Raw genomic sequence first — 18,389 nt, 5'->3', positions numbered from 1 at the left:
AAAGCCACCACACAAGGTCAGTGTCTTCTCAAAATAAAATTCTTACTGGGTAATGGCATCTGGTTTCTTTAGGTTTTTTTTGTTGGTATCGTTTGTTGTTTTTAATTATCAACACCACAGATAATTTGACTTTCCAAGTCAAATAAACACATTTATTCTAGTTCAGCCAATCCCTCTGTCCATTTTCTATTTTTATTCTGTGGCGGAACTGGGCTAGATGTTTTACAACACAAAAAGTAGGTGAAAGAAAATCGTTTCATCAATTTAAGATTTTAATTATAATAATTATAATATTTGAATAACTCAGCGATATTGCGAATTATCAGTTTCAGACAAAGCTTTACATAACGTATAAGACTGTTAATATAACATCTTGAAACAAGCGATATAAAAAATTATATAAAATGGTACAATTAACTTTATACACAACTACGAATCTCGTAACAAATTAAAAATAGCAATACAAATATATACATCACATCAGTTTGCACGTCGATACTGCCTAATTGGCGATACTCGGTTAATTAACAATAAATAACACAGATCTCTTCAAATAAATTCCAAAAATATTTGTACTTAAATGAGCATAAATAAATTAGCTAGGTTTGGTCGAGCTCAATCGCTCCAGGAGCCTGGAGTTCCGGGACTGTCTAAATTGCTCGACGAGCTTCCAAAACTCTCGCAAGCCTCTAGGAACAGGTCCGGGTTTACCATCTCCATGACTCTCCACGCCAAAGTTTTACCTAAACAAAACCCCCATTGGTAAAATCGTCCGTTAAACTTCACGTAATCGTCTTACCTATGTGGACACTTTCTTTGATTTCTTCGGAATTCTCGCAGTAGTGCAACGCCGCTTTCCTCAAGTTGTCGCAGCGACATTGATCCGCCAGGAGCAAAATGTTTGCGACGTTGCTCGGCGTGAGACTCTCCAGGAGAGTCCTCTCACATAATGCAGTTAATCCTGGCAATTGGTATCTCGTTGACAAAGGCAAAAGCTTGTTTGCATGGGTCTCGGCGTTATCGACTTTGTCGGTGTAAATATACCGTACAAGTTCCATTACTAAACCGTGATGGCAATCAGAGAAATCCAGTTTGTATTTGAGACTTTGCGATTTGCCGTCTTCGTATTTCTGCAGTTTCGATGCCAGCTTGCTGCTTCGCGTCCTGATGATCCAGCTGTGGACCCTGATCGGAGATTCGCCCTCCTTGCGAGCGCATTCGATGATGGTGTCTTTGTCGTCGGCTCTCCCCAGCAGTCGGGCCATGTCTTGGGACAAGCTGTGCACTTCTTCGTCGCTCTGGATTATCTGCAGCTTGAGCATAATACTGACGTCTTTGGCTGAAATTTGTCGAGTTAGGAATGGTTGGCGGGGATGGGCGAGTGTTCTTACAACTATCTAAATGTCGGTCTAGGATCCCCAAACTCTTGTAGCCTACAGAGAGCAGTTCTTGGGTGTTTTGCAGATTGAGCACCACGCTGGAAATGGGACAGCACTCCCAGTGTTTGATGCTGGCGTCCCACACGCCGAACTGGAATCTGATTCTAGCCTGGCCAGTCTCTTCGGTCTCGCAACCGGTTAAGTTTAAGCACACGACGAGGGGGTTGGTTATTTTTTTACCGTTCGGTCCTGGAATGGCAAAATCTTTTGTCAAATGTATGTAAGACATGAAAAGAAACGCGATAATTGTGCTGCGGGAGTGATAAGACATTACATATTCAAATCCTGATTGGTAAAATCATCCGTATTGCGTAAATAGTGAGTTAATAGGGTTGGGAAAAATGCCAATTACGTTTGTTCTACTTATTTATTTTACAGTGCCACACTTGACCCCAATAAATAAAAATATAATCATAATAACACAAAATATGTGGGGCAATTTTTTAAACGAAACATTAAAAATATTTTTCATTCACGAATTTAATTAGTCAATTGTTAAATGGGTACTCCATTTAACTAAGTCGGCTAATTCGGGATTAAGTGGGAAAAACCACTTATTATTATCCTTATCTACTTTTGTTTTAAGTGTTTTTAAATAAAACGCCTTAAAAGGATCTAATTCACTTACTGAGGATATCATCTGATATGAAATAAAATGAAAGATAATTTATTGTTCCCCGTGAGCATTAAAAATAATTTGTAACTTTAGCCTGCAGATTTTCGCCAAATTAGAACTAGTAGAAAAATCACAAAAGAATATTTTCTTGGTGCCAACAAGATTTATTGGTATGGAACTGTCGAGGAATTAAAAAACGATTTAATTATCTTTATCCCGAATTTTGCAGTTTTGCAAAGTCTCCCCGGGGACCTCGCTTGGACAATTCAATCGTAACACCGGGCCAACACTAATAAACCTCCTTTATTACCCCTGGCAGGAATTCAAACACGTGTCAACCACTCACCTTTCCAGAATCTAACCGAAATGTTCCAGAACGTGGACATTCCGTTGACCGAACATCTAAAATTTGGACTGTCAACCGAGTCCCTCTTGGCGATTGTCTTGTGGAACCTCTTGATCCTCCATATCTTCCTGAAGACGACCTCAGACGCGACCGGTACTTCGATCTCTTCGGACACGGTACCCACTTCCAGTTCGATGGGTTCCTTGTGGGTGGTCTTGGGTTTGGTGGGCATTTTCATTCTGCAAAGAGACGACACTTTAGACGTGTTCACTTTTCGAAAAATAACCACTCACGTAAGCTTGACCATCGCGCCACGATTCGTGGCAACGTCGCAAGTAAAACTAACCGAAAAAGATCCACCGCGTTTATATAAAGTGTAAAAACTTTGTTGACATATTTATTTATGGGTGCTATTTTCGAAACCCAGATCGTCGATTCATGTAGACTTTAGTAGTTAGGGGGGCTAAAATTAGACCGGCAGATATTCGCTCGTTTCGTCAATTACAGATAGGCGCTAATTTCATTTTGAATTTTATTGACACGAACCTAAAATGCGAGGGCAATAAAAATCGAACAGATTCCACGGTTTTAGGTCGAATCAAAACGAGATCTCTACAATCACGCCACTGTGGACGTGCGTGAATTTAGCGATAGATACGATATAATTATCACCAATTGAAGCCGCGACCGTAACAATAAATGAAAATATTTGCATCAGATGATGTATTTGCTCAGCAAATACGTTAACAGCTTAATCAAACGCGGAGAATTAAACAAATAGAGCTTATTATGGGTGACGATTGGCTCATTAACTCCGCACGAAATGAAAATTGTTTGCCGGAACCGGAACCGGCTCGAAAAATACGACTCTACTTTTAGAAATTCAGATTTCGAAAAAAGGATGCAGCTGGCCAGTTTGTTGATCTCGGCTCTATTAAAAATGTTATTTGCGACGAGCCCAAGACAATGGCCCGATTAGAATCTCGACACAATGGACTCATCGATAAAGATCAATCAGTGCTATTTTTGAAACATTTTCGAGTGTGTTTTGCGATAAACCAATAAAAACAAGCTGACGAGACAGTACAAAGTCAAAAATAATTTTTCGAAGGGATTGAATGAAAACTTGTGCAATTTTATCCGGTCCAGATTTTCGATTTTACGCACGACCTTTGGATTCTGCACACAAATAGTTTCTACCGCATAAAATATATGTTTTCTGAAAAGCACCACTTCTAAAATTGAAACTCTACTAGCAACTCGCCATCGAATTTCGACGGTTGTCACGCAGTCTACCTGTGGAAATCATCACGCGAGCGGAAACGTTGCCAATTGTACATTTTCCGAAAATTGCCGCCCACCTGACGTACACATTTTATGACTCGATTTATTTTTTAATACATCTTGTGTTGATAAAACACGATAAGATTTAAAAATAAGTGAAAAAGTGGCAAACAATTGAATTTATCCGCACGTTTCAATGGGAATATTTGCACAATCAACATGATAAATAAGTTCTTTTTTAGAATTAAAAAATATATATAAATAACCGGGGTCATAATTTTGTTTTGTGCGGTTTGCGAAATGCGTAAACAAGATGGGTGACGAGGAATAAAAGTAATAAAACGTGCAAATATCCGAAACTAAACGTTGTCTTGTTTGTTTTTTACGAAAATGTATCGGATTGTTTTTGTTTTTTGGGCAAAAATTATGTCGCCCAAATTTTTAAACCTTGTCCTTCCACTCTTTGTCAAATATGTAATAATAAAACACAGAGTCTGTACGATTCGTTGGAAAAGGCTAAATGTACATATACATATTTACTTTTGTAGATACGTTTATTTGCAGACAGAAATTATACACTTTATAAAAATGTCAAGTTTTATGATAATTTTCCATACCCCCACTATATCAAACAGATTTTTTGATTTTGTTCGGAAATTAAATTTTTTGTTCGACACTGTCAGAATTTGAGAATTTTCTCCTGTGTGAACGGATTTTGATAAATGTCACAACTTGTCAAAACGAAACGTCAAGCTAATTTTAAAGATTTTAAGCGATTTGGAGCCTTTAAGGGGCTCGTCGGACAAAAAAAACGTTGTATTCAACTCGTTGGGCAGGCCCAATTTACACAAAAACTCCTTAAATAAACTACTATTGTCTACTCCTATTGGATAATACTGAAATTATCAAAGTGTTTTTTAGTGAATAACATTACTCACGGCCTGTTGAATACACAATAATTTCAAAACTCACTGCAAATATCATAGCAACTAGTTGGTGAAATCAAATCACAAATTTTAATGCAATGGTATCAAGTATACAAAGTAATAATTTTAAAACGTCAGTTTCAGTTTGTCTAATAATGTAAAAAAAGTATAGTACATATTCTATTCGCGGATAATGGCTATTACTTGCTGGGATGGATTACGCCACTCGCCTGCGGCTCGTGACACAAAATCATCCTCACGAGTAATAGCCATCATTATCCGCTCATTGAATAATATACTATTTTTAAGGAAATCAGCTGCAGGTCAATTCAAACTTTTGAATTTACAACGGTGCAAGTTGTTGCCAAAGTGTTTGGTTGGTTTATTTTATTTGAAAATTTGGAAATAAATATGTACTATTGCGGGCAAAAAAAGTGGGACATCAAATTTCTGTCAGTTTTGAAAAATTCGATGTAGTTCAAGCTTTATTGTCATTTTTTTTGACACTATTCCAGCTGACAGTTTAAAAATTTATTTTATACTTCTATTTTGCTTTTCCAAATGCTCTCTTCTTTTGATAAAGGTAGATTTTGATTGGAACTTTGCATTAAATAAATATTCACTACCTGCTTACTTACAATCATTCCCTACAACCTACAATACTTAATGACAACGTCAATCAATTCAAAGTAGGGTTAGAATCAGGTAAGGATTATTTCACATTAAAAGTCAAGACAATGACATTGATGTCCCACTTTTTTTGCCCGCAATAGTACATACCTACATTTTTTATTAATTTCTTTAGAAAATAAAACGAATATAAACATATGTCATCCCGATCTTTACAAAGATGCGGTTCGACTTTTTCTTAAAGTAATTTATATTAACTGTGTTAACGCATGACATTTTCATTGACATAAATTAAAGGCTAATTATATTTGATAAAAAATTAACGAGTTTAATGACTCCATCGAATTACTCATGGAACCTCACTGACACAAACTGTAAATTTTGCACTCAAACGACAGGTTAATTACACATCCAACACTTTACATTGTTTATTAGAACCGCAATTGCACTTTTTATCGACGAAACTCGCACTAATTCCCAAAACCTAGATCACATTCATTGGAAGTCCGTACCGTGTGAAATGTATTGTAAATAACTTAAAATTCTACGAAACCGATGATTCGATCTAATTTTGTGATCTACTGGTCAAAAAACGTGCCAGCGAACCTGTCCAAGCACTTAAAAATTTTACGGTCAAGAAACACACCGGTGATTATTTTCGAATTTTTTTACGACGATCGGTATAAATCGATTTATATTAGAAAAAAATATATTTACATGTCCCACTTCATGTTGTCGGGTAACCGTGTTCTTCTACCTTCTAAAACAGCACACGACTCGAAACTGACTGGCCTCAATGTCTGGCCGTGGTGGGTTATATCGACTAGGATCCACCTCATAATTATATTTTTATCAGTTTAAGATCAAGTAAATATCACTATTTTTACACGTGCGGATAAACAATAATTATTATTTTTGATGGGATGATATCGAAAATAATTTGTCGAGAGGCACCTATTGTTATTTTTTATTAATCGAATCGGAACAATCAACAATCAGACGGCATGGCTGACAGGTATCGCACGGAAAAGTACTTAAGTTAGATTTCCAGACGAAAGGTCTAATTTGTTTTAAGCTCAAATAGCACTGTAAATATTTGTCGGTCTGTGTCAACAAGGTCTACGTTTTTAATGGTTAAACAATTGCATTTAGCGTGTGGAGTCCTAACTGGCATTAATAAATCGAATTAAGGATTTGACGTGATCGGTGCCAGTAACAAATACATAATCGGAAAAACATGGAGAACATGAAAGGCACCGCGGATTAGTCGAACAAACAGCGCTTATTATCATAATCGTCACGAATGTCTTGGTACAATTGGTCAAATCGGATCGATTTTCCAAGATGTATTGATAATAAAACTGGAAATCGACCTTCGATACTCACGTTTTCTGATGATTTTCGTGTGACATCGCACTTTCCGATCAATTCTGCTTCTACTGTTACAAGATTGATCTGTCTTGGGCGCGTAACCAACTCAAACTGCTTTGAACAGTAGCGGTGTGATGGTTCGGGAAATTATTTTAAGCGCCTTGATAAACACTGTTCGGGTGAAAATCTCGGAGGGAACGCGTTTTCGCGCCGTCAAAATAATGATTTACAAAAAAAATGTATATCTAGGATGATTTCTCGTTCGAAATCGTGCAAAAAATCCGTGTCGAGGTTCACCTTGTCGGACTCGGGGCACTGTTCTCAAACCAGATTTCTGGTTACGCCCATGGTTACATAATGGTCCGAATCCAAAGGATAACCATTGTAACTTTGATCAAAGTCATTGCTGGATTGTCCGACCTCTGGTCGTCCTTGTCTTGACTGATTTAAGGCATTATGGTGTTGTCTCTGTCTGTTTGCGAGTGACGAAAATTTTGATTGGGTCGTGCAAAGCCCGAACACTTTTTTTAGATGATGATAGCGATCAGTTTGATTGATGATGATGGTATCGCGAAAGGAAACGGTTATTTTTGGGTACATTTTTTTGATCCATTATCCTTATCATTTTTGTAGACAGGTACAGGTTAAAAATAGGCAACGATAACGGCACTGAATGACAAAATAATACACTAAATTTGGCAATATTTCATTGCAACGTTTGAATTTCTTTTTTTGGAATCTGGGTTGATTTGATTCATCTCGCGTGCGGGGATCAAAAGTGATCAAATTTTAACACCGTTACGCCAAATCTTGATTGCCTCACCTATAATTACAGTGATGTAACATCACCGAAAATAAGAACTGTTAAAAAAAAATGGATTAGAGTGTGTGGAGACCTCCAACTGGTCAATAAAAAAGTACTTTAAGGTTTTAAAAATAAAATTCGTCGAATTTGCAGTTTGGATCTGGTTCTGAGCGGCTTGCTTCCTCTTACTCACTCTTGGTTGAATAAAACATGGTGGGACGGTTTAGAAATGAGCTTCGAATTTGCAAATTTCCTGTTGCCACCGGTCCAAAAACGAGATTACATTACAAGTCCGTCTGCTGTAAGCAGAACTAGAAACTAGAAGGTTAAGTTTTAAGTTAACTTGCGAGATGTGACAAGCGTTCCGAGTCGGATCCAGTTCGAACTTCCACCAGTTGACGATGACTCAAATTCTAAATTGAAAATTGGTGCGATTCCACTCGATAATCGATTTAAAATTCCAATTGAATTTTTATTAACTTGTTTATGGCAACACCGGAAATGTTTGTTCCGAACGTTTTTGCTTCTTGTGTCGAATTTAAAATGCCGAACCGCAAACCTTGATGCAATTACAAACATTACAAACCGTGCACGTGTCTGGTCAATTTGTTTGAATAAAATTGTTATGAATATTGATGGAAGCGCGGCATTCCATTTCACACGGCCTCAACTAATTCGTGAATGGTCACTCTTAATATGTAGTAATGATTAAATTTGACCGAAGTTCAAGTTAATTAATTGTTTTATGTAACGTTTTGTTGGAACATCCATTCTGGCAACAAGAAAGCACCATCACACGTGTATGTGCTTAATCCGCCAATGATTTATCGTCTTACGACGTACTTTGTGTAAATTTACAAGATGTGTGTTTATGTGTTCGTCGATTAAATTGGGAAAGCGCGAACCGGCTCTTGCCGGAAAATTGGGAACGGGTCATAGAAGGAAATCAGGCTTTTCCTGGTGTGAATGTTCAATGACAAACTAGTCGGAGTGTACGAAAATGGGATTTATTGATTCTGGAGGTGAACAAAAAGACATTCATTGACGTGTTTTCGTTTGAGATTCCGTTTCCATTATTCATGGGACGTTGGCAGAAGAGAGATATTTTCAATCTGGTTTTCGGGATCGACTTTCAGTCAACTCTACTCAACACCCACATTTCAATTTATCCAAACGAAAATGTGACAATGGAAAATTAATACGATTCGGGATTAAATAATTCAAAGACAATAGAAGTGCGAAGTGTTGTTTGTGCACAGGAATAATCTGTCTCGTAAGAGTTTCTTTGCGACGTTGAAGTTGTCCAATCCAGAAGATATATCGAACTGTTGCATCGGATAGATTTTCATCTGATTGTCTTATTTGTCGTTTGTCCTGTTAACGCGATGTTTTTCGTGGAGTTATTGCAAGTGTTTCTGTCGGGAAACTACGTATTTGACATCCGAAGAAAATAAGTGTCAGCTGCGTCGGTTTTTCCGGTCGTATTTCCCGGAATTCCAAAGATGTCTTTTTTTGAAATCGAACGCGAGTGAAAATCTTGGCAACGTTTCCTGTACTTCTATGTATTGTGTTGTTCAAATGGTAATAAGAAATCCCGATGATGATAAAGTGAAAAATCTATTTCGACAATACAAACGGCTCGTGGGTTTTATTCTCGCAAAATTAATCTTCAGGAAAATTTTAGTACGCAATTCTATTTCCATCGCGAAGGATCTCAAATACAAAACTGGAGTCGTAAAAGCGTCAACATGAATAATCAGCTGTTTACAAATTTGTTTGTTTATTTATATTAAAGAAATGTGTGCAATTAAGTCGGTGGTTATTGATCTCGTCAAAATATGTTTAAATGAAATATTCGTTCGAAAAATTGCAACACGTGGGGTAATGGGAAGACGGATCGTCTAGTACTGGGCCTAGAGAAATACAGAATAAATAGTACATAGGTACGAGAAAATTGGAAAAGTGAATATTTTCTCAGCATGATTGTGGCAAATATTTGAATACTCTGATGTGACAAAAAAAATACCGAGACTATTCTTGATCCTAGAACAACTTGTATCAGAACAAACTGAAACGATAAGATTATTTTTCGAGTTCGTTTTCCGAGATACATAATGTGAAAAGTGGTATATGTAACTAAATACATATGTACATAAACTTTTCAGTTTATATACCTAACTTGACATCTGTCAAAGATACCCACAAAATTTACAATTAATTAATGTTTTTTAAGACTGCTTAAACGAACACGAAAAACATTATTCAATATTCGGCCTGTTTTGCATTACTCGGCTGACGCCTCGTGCTTCAAACTTCGGCCTCATACCTGAAAAGTGATATGACAGCGCTACTCATATGAAAATAACTATTTTTGGAATTTTTTCTTAACAAAACATGTTTATTCTTAGTTAGAGGTCACAAATAGCGACAATTATTTCAGTATCTGTTATCGATTTGATGAAATGATTATTATTAGTGATGAAAAATTAATGCCTAATAAAGTTGACAAAAATAAAAATGTTGACAGGGCATTAGTTTTATTAATAATGAAATTTTCATTACGCTTTTACACTAAATTTTGTATAGTAAAATTTCTCTCATTGTATCCAGGGGAAACAGATAACTGTAGTCAGCCAAACGTTATTGGCGTGAATAGTAAATAATAATTCGCCGGGGTTGGTGATTTCATTTCATATCTCTTATCAGCGGTCGAAGAAAAATTTAAACATTTTATCTGTGCGTGTTTGTTTTTTTATAATATCAAACTCGGAACACAACCACATGAAAAGTAAATTCTACGGAACAACTACAACGCAGCCTCACCTACGTTTTCTCCTTTTCGGACTGCAACTTTCTGATTAATAAAATTAATAATTTATGATCCAATAAAGCCTTTCCAGCTTTTATCGATCGAATTGTTGGCGACTTGACCGACATAACCGTCAAGGCTTCCCATTAAAATGTCAAGGAATTGCAAAATTACTCATTTGATGCAGAAATTGTGTCGGTTTCAATAATGCCATCCTGTTCGAGCCGGTTTCGTACGATTTCCAATGCTGATGAGCAAACGGACGTACATAAGCAATTATGCAAACACGTCCTCATCTCGACCGTCCAATTATATAAAAAAATATCGATAAATCGCGCTGTCGTTGTTTAAACGAGGCCCGAGCTCCTTGGGGAAAACTTTAAAAGTTATATCGAAAATAACCACGAAAACAGGTACATAAATAAATGTTGCCAAAAGTTCAACAAATAAATAGACCGGAATGGGTCGCGGCTCGATACCGGAGAAAGTGGAAGAGTGCCGGAAGTAAAAGTGAAACTGTTTAGAAAAAAGGGACTCACCAATCAATCTCAGTCAGTCTCAAGCGGACCGCGATGAGTCTCTCGATTTATTCTCTACGGCTCTACTCTATCTATTCTTGTGGCAGCTCTCTGATTCAACCGCACTGGTGTCACGGAAAAAACTAAACAGCTAGCGCCGTCTTGCTCTTGATTTAGTCGGCGAAATGTGGACGCCACGCACCAGCCCACGTGGGGCCTTGATGATGGCCGGGTACAATTCACTAGACAGCTAGGCGCTGCTGGTCTGCTTTTGCGTCATGTTATTCGGGGGCAAATTCCAATTTACATGGAAATGAAATATTTGCACATAACTATTGCGTTCCACGCGTTATTTCCCTGGAAATTTTTTTCGCAAACACGTTTTGTTTTTTTTGTTTTTGACTTTCAAACAGTAAAAATGTCGAATGCCTATCGTAAATCGAACGATTTATCGCCTGCCATCTTAATTGCGGAATCATTCAATAATCGATAATTAAGCTTCCACGTTCTATCGCGATCAAGGGAGACGATCTTCGAATTATTTTCGTCGATGTGGAATTTGGTCTGATTATTTTCGAGTTGTACAATATAACGAATTTGGTGATGGACGGTAAGCAGGTGATTTTCTTTCGACTATTTTATTGCTGTATCGAAAATTGTTCCTTTGAAAACCGATTTATTGAATGTTTGGGATTAAAGTGCGTACAGACTACAGACGTGGTTTTCAACTGTGACGTACATCAACAAAAATGTAGAACATGGGCGGTATTACGATTTAAAGTGATGTGGTCAGATGAGCGTAACGTCATCTAGTATCTTCTTCTGGATTTTAAAATAAATAGTCGAGTTTAGTTTGAGGGTCACAGAAGGTTAGAATTTGACATTCAAAACGTTTATGAATACGAATATGGACCTCATACCGGGTCGGGTTACTGTGCCCCTGCGATGTTGTTTTTAACTACATATATCATTTATTAACAGTGATGTTCATTGTGATGTGGAAAATTATTTCCCAAATCTTTGCAGAACCTACTTGGACTAGAAAGTTTCAACTCTCATTTTTCTTTATTCTTTATGCCGTTACCTTCACCTGAACTAAAGTCTAACTTCAAGGTATTGCCGAATTACATACTCATGATTCTCTTCCTGTAGTTATCCAAATCTTTAAGGTGCATTTTGGGCATAATGGATCCACTATATTTTTCTTATCAATTATCGATTGGTTATCCAGACAATTTAGAGTTTTCTTTCGTTTCCCTACGATCTTTTTCAAATTACAATACATATTCAGAATCATATTTGAAGATAGATTTTCGTATGTATGTGTATGTTGCTCTATTAACCTAAAGGCAGCCTTTTAGACCAAGGCAACAATTGTAGCATGCGACGTTGTTGCCTTCAACATGTTGCCAGTGTTGCCACTGTATGTACAAAAATTGCCTGTAGCGTCTGTAGCACGTCGACCCACAGTATGTAAGTGGAAAAGTAAGCAATATTATTCGTGCAACTTCAAATTTTTGCTTTGAATTTGAAAGTAATTAGTGATGGAATGGTCAAACGAAAAATCTGTAATATTTATTGAGGATTACAGGAATAACGAAATACTTTGGAATCACAAGTGAAAAATATGGAAGTGACGTTGTTAACGTAAAAAAGAAAATTAAAAAACCTTAGGACACAATTTCATCATGTTTATTTAACAAATAATGTAAGTCAGTTGAACTTATTCTGTAAAACTTGTAAAAAGGGCTCCGCCATCTGAGACCAAAAACTGTCTTGAGATAAGTTTCGTTGTGCAAACAATAGTCTATTTCACCACCTTGGTCTTTTTTACGTTTTTACTTGTTGGGTCAAAATGAGATGTGCCGCACTGCAATAATTATATCCGACATTTGAAATGTAAATATGTATTGCAGTTACACTGAAGGCGATTATTTGCCTAGGTATAAAAATGGTCTATTGCGTGCTACATAGTCGCAGCAACCTGGATTGTGCGACCGGCAACATTACCAGAAACTGTAGCCTTGCTACATGTTGCCAATTGTTGCCTTGGTGTAAGGCCACCTTAAAGTTCCTAGTATGATGTATTTTATTGCAAAAGAATATCTCTCGTAGACATCTATTTTTTGGATGTATCGATGTATCCATCGTCATTGTGGATGTTGCAGTCATTGCGCCAATACCTAAGGTGGCTTCAATTTTTGCCAACCTTTTGACATAAGATCAAAGACCAGTTCATTTTGAAGTGCTATTTTTAATTCTAATTGTTGAGTACTATCATTATCTGAGTATTTGTAGGTATTACGTTTTAGGTCTGATTACATTTTAAATTGTTGAAGTACTTCCAAATATGTATTTCAAATACAAATACATATTTATTTTTTTATTTTATTTCGGAGACAATGTTTGAGTGAGGTGTGGTTTCATTGTCATATATGAAAAGAAATCCTTGCAGGTTGGTTGTCGATTAAATTGTAACAGCTGTAAATGGTCATCATCATGGCTTTTGGATTTTGGTTGTTTAAATGTCTTTGAATTCATATACATAATCACAAAAAATATAATAATTAGCACCAATTTAAACAACATCGTTACAGCAGTTTTGGTTGTTATATCCTGCAAATTAACATTATGCAAAATATTTTTAGTGGTAAATAATTCTTTTGTGGTTAGACGGTAACTACTAGGAAAAAAGATTAAACAATGTATTATTGAAAACTTTCAATAGTTGTGAACAAAATCTTACGTAATGTGAAGCACGAAAGCAAATAATACCTAGAGGCAGGAGCAAATAACAAAAACAGGAAAATTTAATGACGTAGATTGTAAAAGTATAATTATTGTTCGGTGAAACTCCATAAGCGACATGTTAATTAATGAGTGTTTAAATATTATTTCGACGGGATAACTGAACAAATGCTCTTGTCTCTTATTTTTCAACTGTTTCCTATGCCTTTGTCAAAAATAGAAATGGCAATAGGGTCAAGAGAAAGTATCTTTGGCATCTGGCCACAGATTAATTCCAAAATAATATTCATCGCAACAAGACCACAAGCATTTCTGAATCAACCTACCCTTTTCCACCCCTCGAATTTATAAACATGCTACTGAAAGTGCAAAGTTCTGGCTTGGATACAGGTCATGAATATTATCGTTACTCACAAAACGGAAACTGGAAACGACAGAAGCGGTAGATAAAACAGTTTGTATAAAATTGAACCAACGTGAACTACCACACGGTTTTACATAAAGTGAATATTTTTTTTAACTGCGCAACTATTAAATGGCAAGCATAAATTTGTACGCCCACTGCAGTGGTTATTATCGAACCAACCCTCCATGCCAATGTAAAGTTCTGCGAAAACTCAAATCAGTAAAAATGTCTTTGGTACAAAGTTAAGACACTAAATTAAAGCCTCCACTCGATAAACATTTTGGTTTATTATTTTTGAAGCGTTGGTGCACAAAGTTCAACGCAGCCTGTCTGTATCTCTACCTTGAAAAATTGTGAAAATCGCAACCCACATCATAAAAATCGTATTCATGGCGAATTTCCATGGCCAACAAACGATCGGTACAACGTGATTATGCTAATTAAGTCGATTGTTAATCGCACACTCCTATTCAAATCGAGCTTCCTTATCTGCTTGTGTATTGGATCTATGGCATTATTGCCGGGTAACAAGTCATAAATATTCAAATTATGTCCCTTTTTCGGTGCCAAGATAAACATCACGTGAAAAACGGATTGCAAACAAACACTACTTTCACGTTTATGGCAAGCTGATTTTTTTAAGCGTGCAAATTTCCTAACCATCGTTTGAAATGTGGACTTGCCAACACACGAAATCGTGTTACATATCTGGTGATCTTATGACAAGAATTGTAATAAAACAAACAAATAAAAATTAAATACAAATAAAAAAAACTCGTGAGGCTTACTTGTGCAAATATGCGAACATATTCATTGTTTACTAATCCGACGCACTTTCACGTGTTACACGATCACGGTACAAATTTTAAATGTAACTCTCTCTCCTGACTATCTGGGGATGAAAGCCATCCCATTTCTCAACCCCCGTCAAAATCGGTAAGGTAGAAAGTGTTTGTGAGAGAGTGGTTAAAATTTATTTGAATATATTACATTAAATCTAAATTACTGTGGGTGTTTACGATTAACTACTGTAATCGTCAATAATCCCCTAAATTTTTATTTAAAGAAAAAGTGAAAACGTTTTACTGTTGCCTCGAGTGTTAAGAGCTGTTCGCTGCGATAACGCAGTAAAGTCTCCAATTAAACCAGGATTAATGAGAGTTAGTAACAGCGAGATTTAATAAACCTTGCGAGAGACCTTGTTTTCTTTCAGGCTTGAATCAGCAAATACCGTTTATTATGGATACTAAAGTTTAGTCGTAAGGTAATTTGAATTACTGGGGTTTTATCCGTTTTGCGAAATTTATCGATAATAAGTACTCCAAATAAAAATGTCCTGTCTATTGATCTATCAATCTATCTATCTATCTAGTTCTAGTGGATTTATTTTGGTATACATTTTTCTAAATTTATAATCTGTGTTTGTAACATTCGAATATAAAAATAATACGACAAACAGTGCAATGGATTAGGTTGACACAAAAAAATTAAAGTGCTAAGCTACTTATAAAAAAATGTATTCATGATGATAACGATAAAATAAATCATGAGGTCCATCAGGGAAATGATCTCCATTGTCGTTTCCAATCTCCGATAGGAAAAAAATTATGTGGCGAAATAATTTCATTAACGCCAATAAATGATGTTAATATTGATCATAAATATGGATCTCGACATGTAACATTTTCATTGTGAGGGTCAATGTAACCGTGACTAAAAACGCCCCTGAAAAATAATGACACATAAAACTGTACGGCGTGATACAAAAACTGAATTTCCTTGAAATTTCATATGCTCTTTGTAGTGAATTTTCTTTGTTAACTATTCTTGCAGTGAATTAAATGTAATTATGCAAATTTAAACAAAGAACCCAAAACCTCAAAGCGACGATACCAGATATCACCAGGATTGAATCCCACAAAATCTGTGCAGATTCTTGTACTGTGTAGAATTGAGAGTTGAAAATGTTGGTTGTTTATCGAATTTGTTTGTACAATTTACTTTAAACAAATTGTGTTCGTGTTTACGCGCACCTGATATTTACATACTTATCACATTTTGTTACAATAAACAGATAATAAATAACAACCGTGTCACCACAGTGACATTCCACAAAAAGGTAAACAGTAAAAAAAAAAGAAAGAGTAATTTTTGCTGTAAATATGGTCGTTAAAATTAAGATGTCAAATTTTGCCACTGAAATTCCTTGTTTGCAAATGTTTTTAGCAAATAAACAATTTCTAACAGGCTCGAATTGATAAAATAAATAATCTTTTAAAAAGTTAATCTAATGGGACCCGGATGACGTCAACCGTTTCCGATTAAGCCATTTAACAGCTGATGGCTGGCTTATGTGGTATTAACCAATTAATCTGTGCCATTTGTAACTTTGTCTTCGTAAATATGTCGTTTTTTACTGTTTCCTTCGTAAATACACAATGCCACGGCTGTGCAATTTCCCCAACAACAGCGATCTAAAAATTACGACTTGACCTTAAACACTTTTTGATTCAGCACTGCGGGTTTTGGCTTTTGACCGCTTCCTTTTCGCATTGTTCGCCTTTGTCCTGTCTCATATTGAAATTAAACCGCGGAATATTGAACGTTTCAATTCTATAAAAATTTCCCACTTTTTTTGCGCCTTCGACGATGTGTTGTTTAAAATTCGAACAATCAAGACACAACTTAACCTCATTTCTTACCTTCTAAGAAATTTTGAATTGGACATTGGTCTATTGATTGTTTGACGACGAGAGAAGCCAGTTCTGGTGTTGCTTTTAAATCATTTCTGGGCTGACTTTATCTCTTCCAAACACAAATAATCATGATTAATTCGAGTTGTTGACACCGTTCGTCATCACCTAACCTCACTTTTTGTCACGATCAAGTTTGTAATTGACGAACGATATCCAGATACACACTTGGAATTAAGACCGAGTAATATTTTAAAAAATAACATTTTTATTTCTACAAATTGTACAAAAGGGCACATTTTTTTCGTTGAAAATTAGATGACAAATTTTTACCGTGCGCCACCTGCCGCCGCTCTTTTCAACTAACCAAAATGATTGTAGAGAAATTTACACAACGCGCGCGAAAATTCGAATATTTACAACACAAAACTATCACAAGATGGTGTCTCATTGCGACATTTTGAATTTTTTCACATCGGCCTCTCGATTACGACAGTCGTCTTCATTTTGCTGCTTTTCGAGTCTCTTTTTGTACATCTTGTTTTCATCGGCACATTTGGTGGTAATGGCGTTTCTGACTAATGATTCCGAAACGAGGCACTTTTTCGTTATTACTTCAATAATGTCGGAGATGACTACCGGGTCGAGTCTGAAAAAATGTACAATTTAATAACGAATCAGGATCGTTAGCTTTCTATCACACCTCATTTTCGTCTGCTTATTACTCGAGATAAACGCCGGACTGGGTTTTCCTGTTAAAGAGTGAGTGGCGAGGACTTCGCGCGGGAAAAGCGTAATGAGTAATTTTCTCGTTGCGGCCGAGTAACTAGCCCACTTAATGGAACTGTAGACGTGACGGGATATTTTAGTACCACCTGAACCGATTTGCACCTGGAATATTTACATTTAGAATGGTTCTCATTAAATTTGTGATTAGCACCATTTGTTTGCTGTTCTCTTTGTTGCAGGACGACACATTGTCGTTGATTCGTTGGAGGGTCGGTCTGATCGTCGGTGGTTCTCTATCTTCATCGGTTTTCAAAACGTTCAGTCGCAGAATCGAGCCTTGGAGTTCGTTTCTCACATCTGAAAACGTCAAAATTCAATTTGCCCTGTTGGTTTTCCAAGTTAAAAACTCCACCTCCGAGCGTTGCTTTTAGGTCGTTGTATTTGTTTTGTAGTTCTTCGTATTGTCGTTTCAGTGTTGTGTATTCGACGCTTTCCGGTGGCGTTTCACCGTCGGTTTGGGTTTCTTTATCTGAGATTTTAATTACGTGCCGGAAGTTGTTCCTATTTTTTCGTTTTTCATACGAGTTCCTATTCTGAAATTTTATTAAACGTCATTCAGTACGTCGAGTAATAATTCATGCAACTTACTTCTCCGTTGGTTTTTTGTTTATAGTCTTGTTGGTACTCATCGATTATGTTCTTGAAATTGTCGGATAGGACGCTGTAGTCGTCTGAAACGTTTCAGATTTATTAAAGTGTGAAGTTAATAAACTCCAGGTTCATTATGCCGTAATTTGAACGAACATAATTACTAATTTCCAACAGAGTTTCACACGACAAGGAGTCTTGGCTGACGGTTGCCCTTGGTGGAATATTAATTTAGTTGAAGGGCGTGAGGGACCATTTAAATTATTTCTATTTGATGTGATCAAAACAGTGACCTACCAGAAACTGTGACCACGACGCCTTGCACCCTTGCATTGCCGTATTTTCCCGTTACCGCGGCTCCTCTTTCTAGAACGTCCCACGAATCGAACACCAAATCTTTCTTGCTCAAAATTTCGAATTC

The 18,389-nt window shown here is 36.5% G+C and overlaps 2 protein-coding genes across 6 annotated transcripts; both read right to left on the bottom strand.

Moving 5' to 3' along the window:
• Positions 1 to 254: 254 nt before the first annotated feature.
• LOC138137993 (speckle-type POZ protein-like B) lies at positions 255 to 16,771 on the bottom strand. 5 transcript variants are annotated; one of them, XM_069057638.1, is made up of 5 exons: positions 16,601 to 16,771; positions 2,402 to 2,640; positions 1,392 to 1,628; positions 800 to 1,339; positions 255 to 743 (listed from the first exon to the last, which is right to left on the bottom strand). In XM_069057638.1, exons 1-5 carry the CDS (start codon positions 16,624 to 16,626, stop codon positions 616 to 618), a joined length of 1,170 nt encoding a protein of 389 aa, XP_068913739.1. In that variant the 5' UTR covers positions 16,627 to 16,771; the 3' UTR covers positions 255 to 615. The 5 variants fall into 5 exon arrangements, with proteins under 5 accessions (XP_068913739.1, XP_068913742.1, XP_068913740.1 ...); XM_069057641.1 differs by lacking the exon at positions 16,601 to 16,771 and adding an exon at positions 10,766 to 10,928; XM_069057639.1 differs by lacking the exon at positions 16,601 to 16,771 and adding an exon at positions 6,628 to 6,761.
• LOC138138554 (uncharacterized) lies at positions 16,647 to 18,380 on the bottom strand (the record flags this gene model as incomplete). Its single annotated transcript, XM_069058540.1, has 6 exons — positions 16,647 to 17,240; positions 17,295 to 17,482; positions 17,532 to 17,677; positions 17,733 to 17,913; positions 17,969 to 18,051; positions 18,266 to 18,380. Coding segments are annotated over 6 exons (915 nt in total), but the record flags the coding sequence as incomplete, so codon positions are not given.
• Positions 18,381 to 18,389: the final 9 nt, after the last annotated feature.

This window comes from Tenebrio molitor, chromosome 9, assembly GCF_963966145.1.
Source record: "Tenebrio molitor chromosome 9, icTenMoli1.1, whole genome shotgun sequence".
Taxonomy (NCBI): domain Eukaryota; kingdom Metazoa; phylum Arthropoda; class Insecta; order Coleoptera; family Tenebrionidae; genus Tenebrio; species Tenebrio molitor.
Note: the sequence above shows the minus strand (reverse complement) of the source record. Positions and strands in the feature narration are given on the sequence as shown.

What these genes read in the sequence shown, in the direction of transcription:
- LOC138137993 (XM_069057637.1), bottom strand. Translation starts at nt 6,080, where the DNA reads ATGAGGTGGATCCTAGTCGATATAACCCACCACGGCCAGACATTGAGG. An exon ending in GACAACATGAAGTGGGACAT is followed by an intron (nt 2,641 to 5,958) that starts GTAAATATATTT and finishes GTCTCTTTGCAG; the next exon opens with AATGAAAATGCCCACCAAAC. An exon ending in CAAAGAAAGTGTCCACATAG is followed by an intron (nt 744 to 799) that starts GTAAGACGATTA and finishes GGTTTTGTTTAG; the next exon opens with GTAAAACTTTGGCGTGGAGA.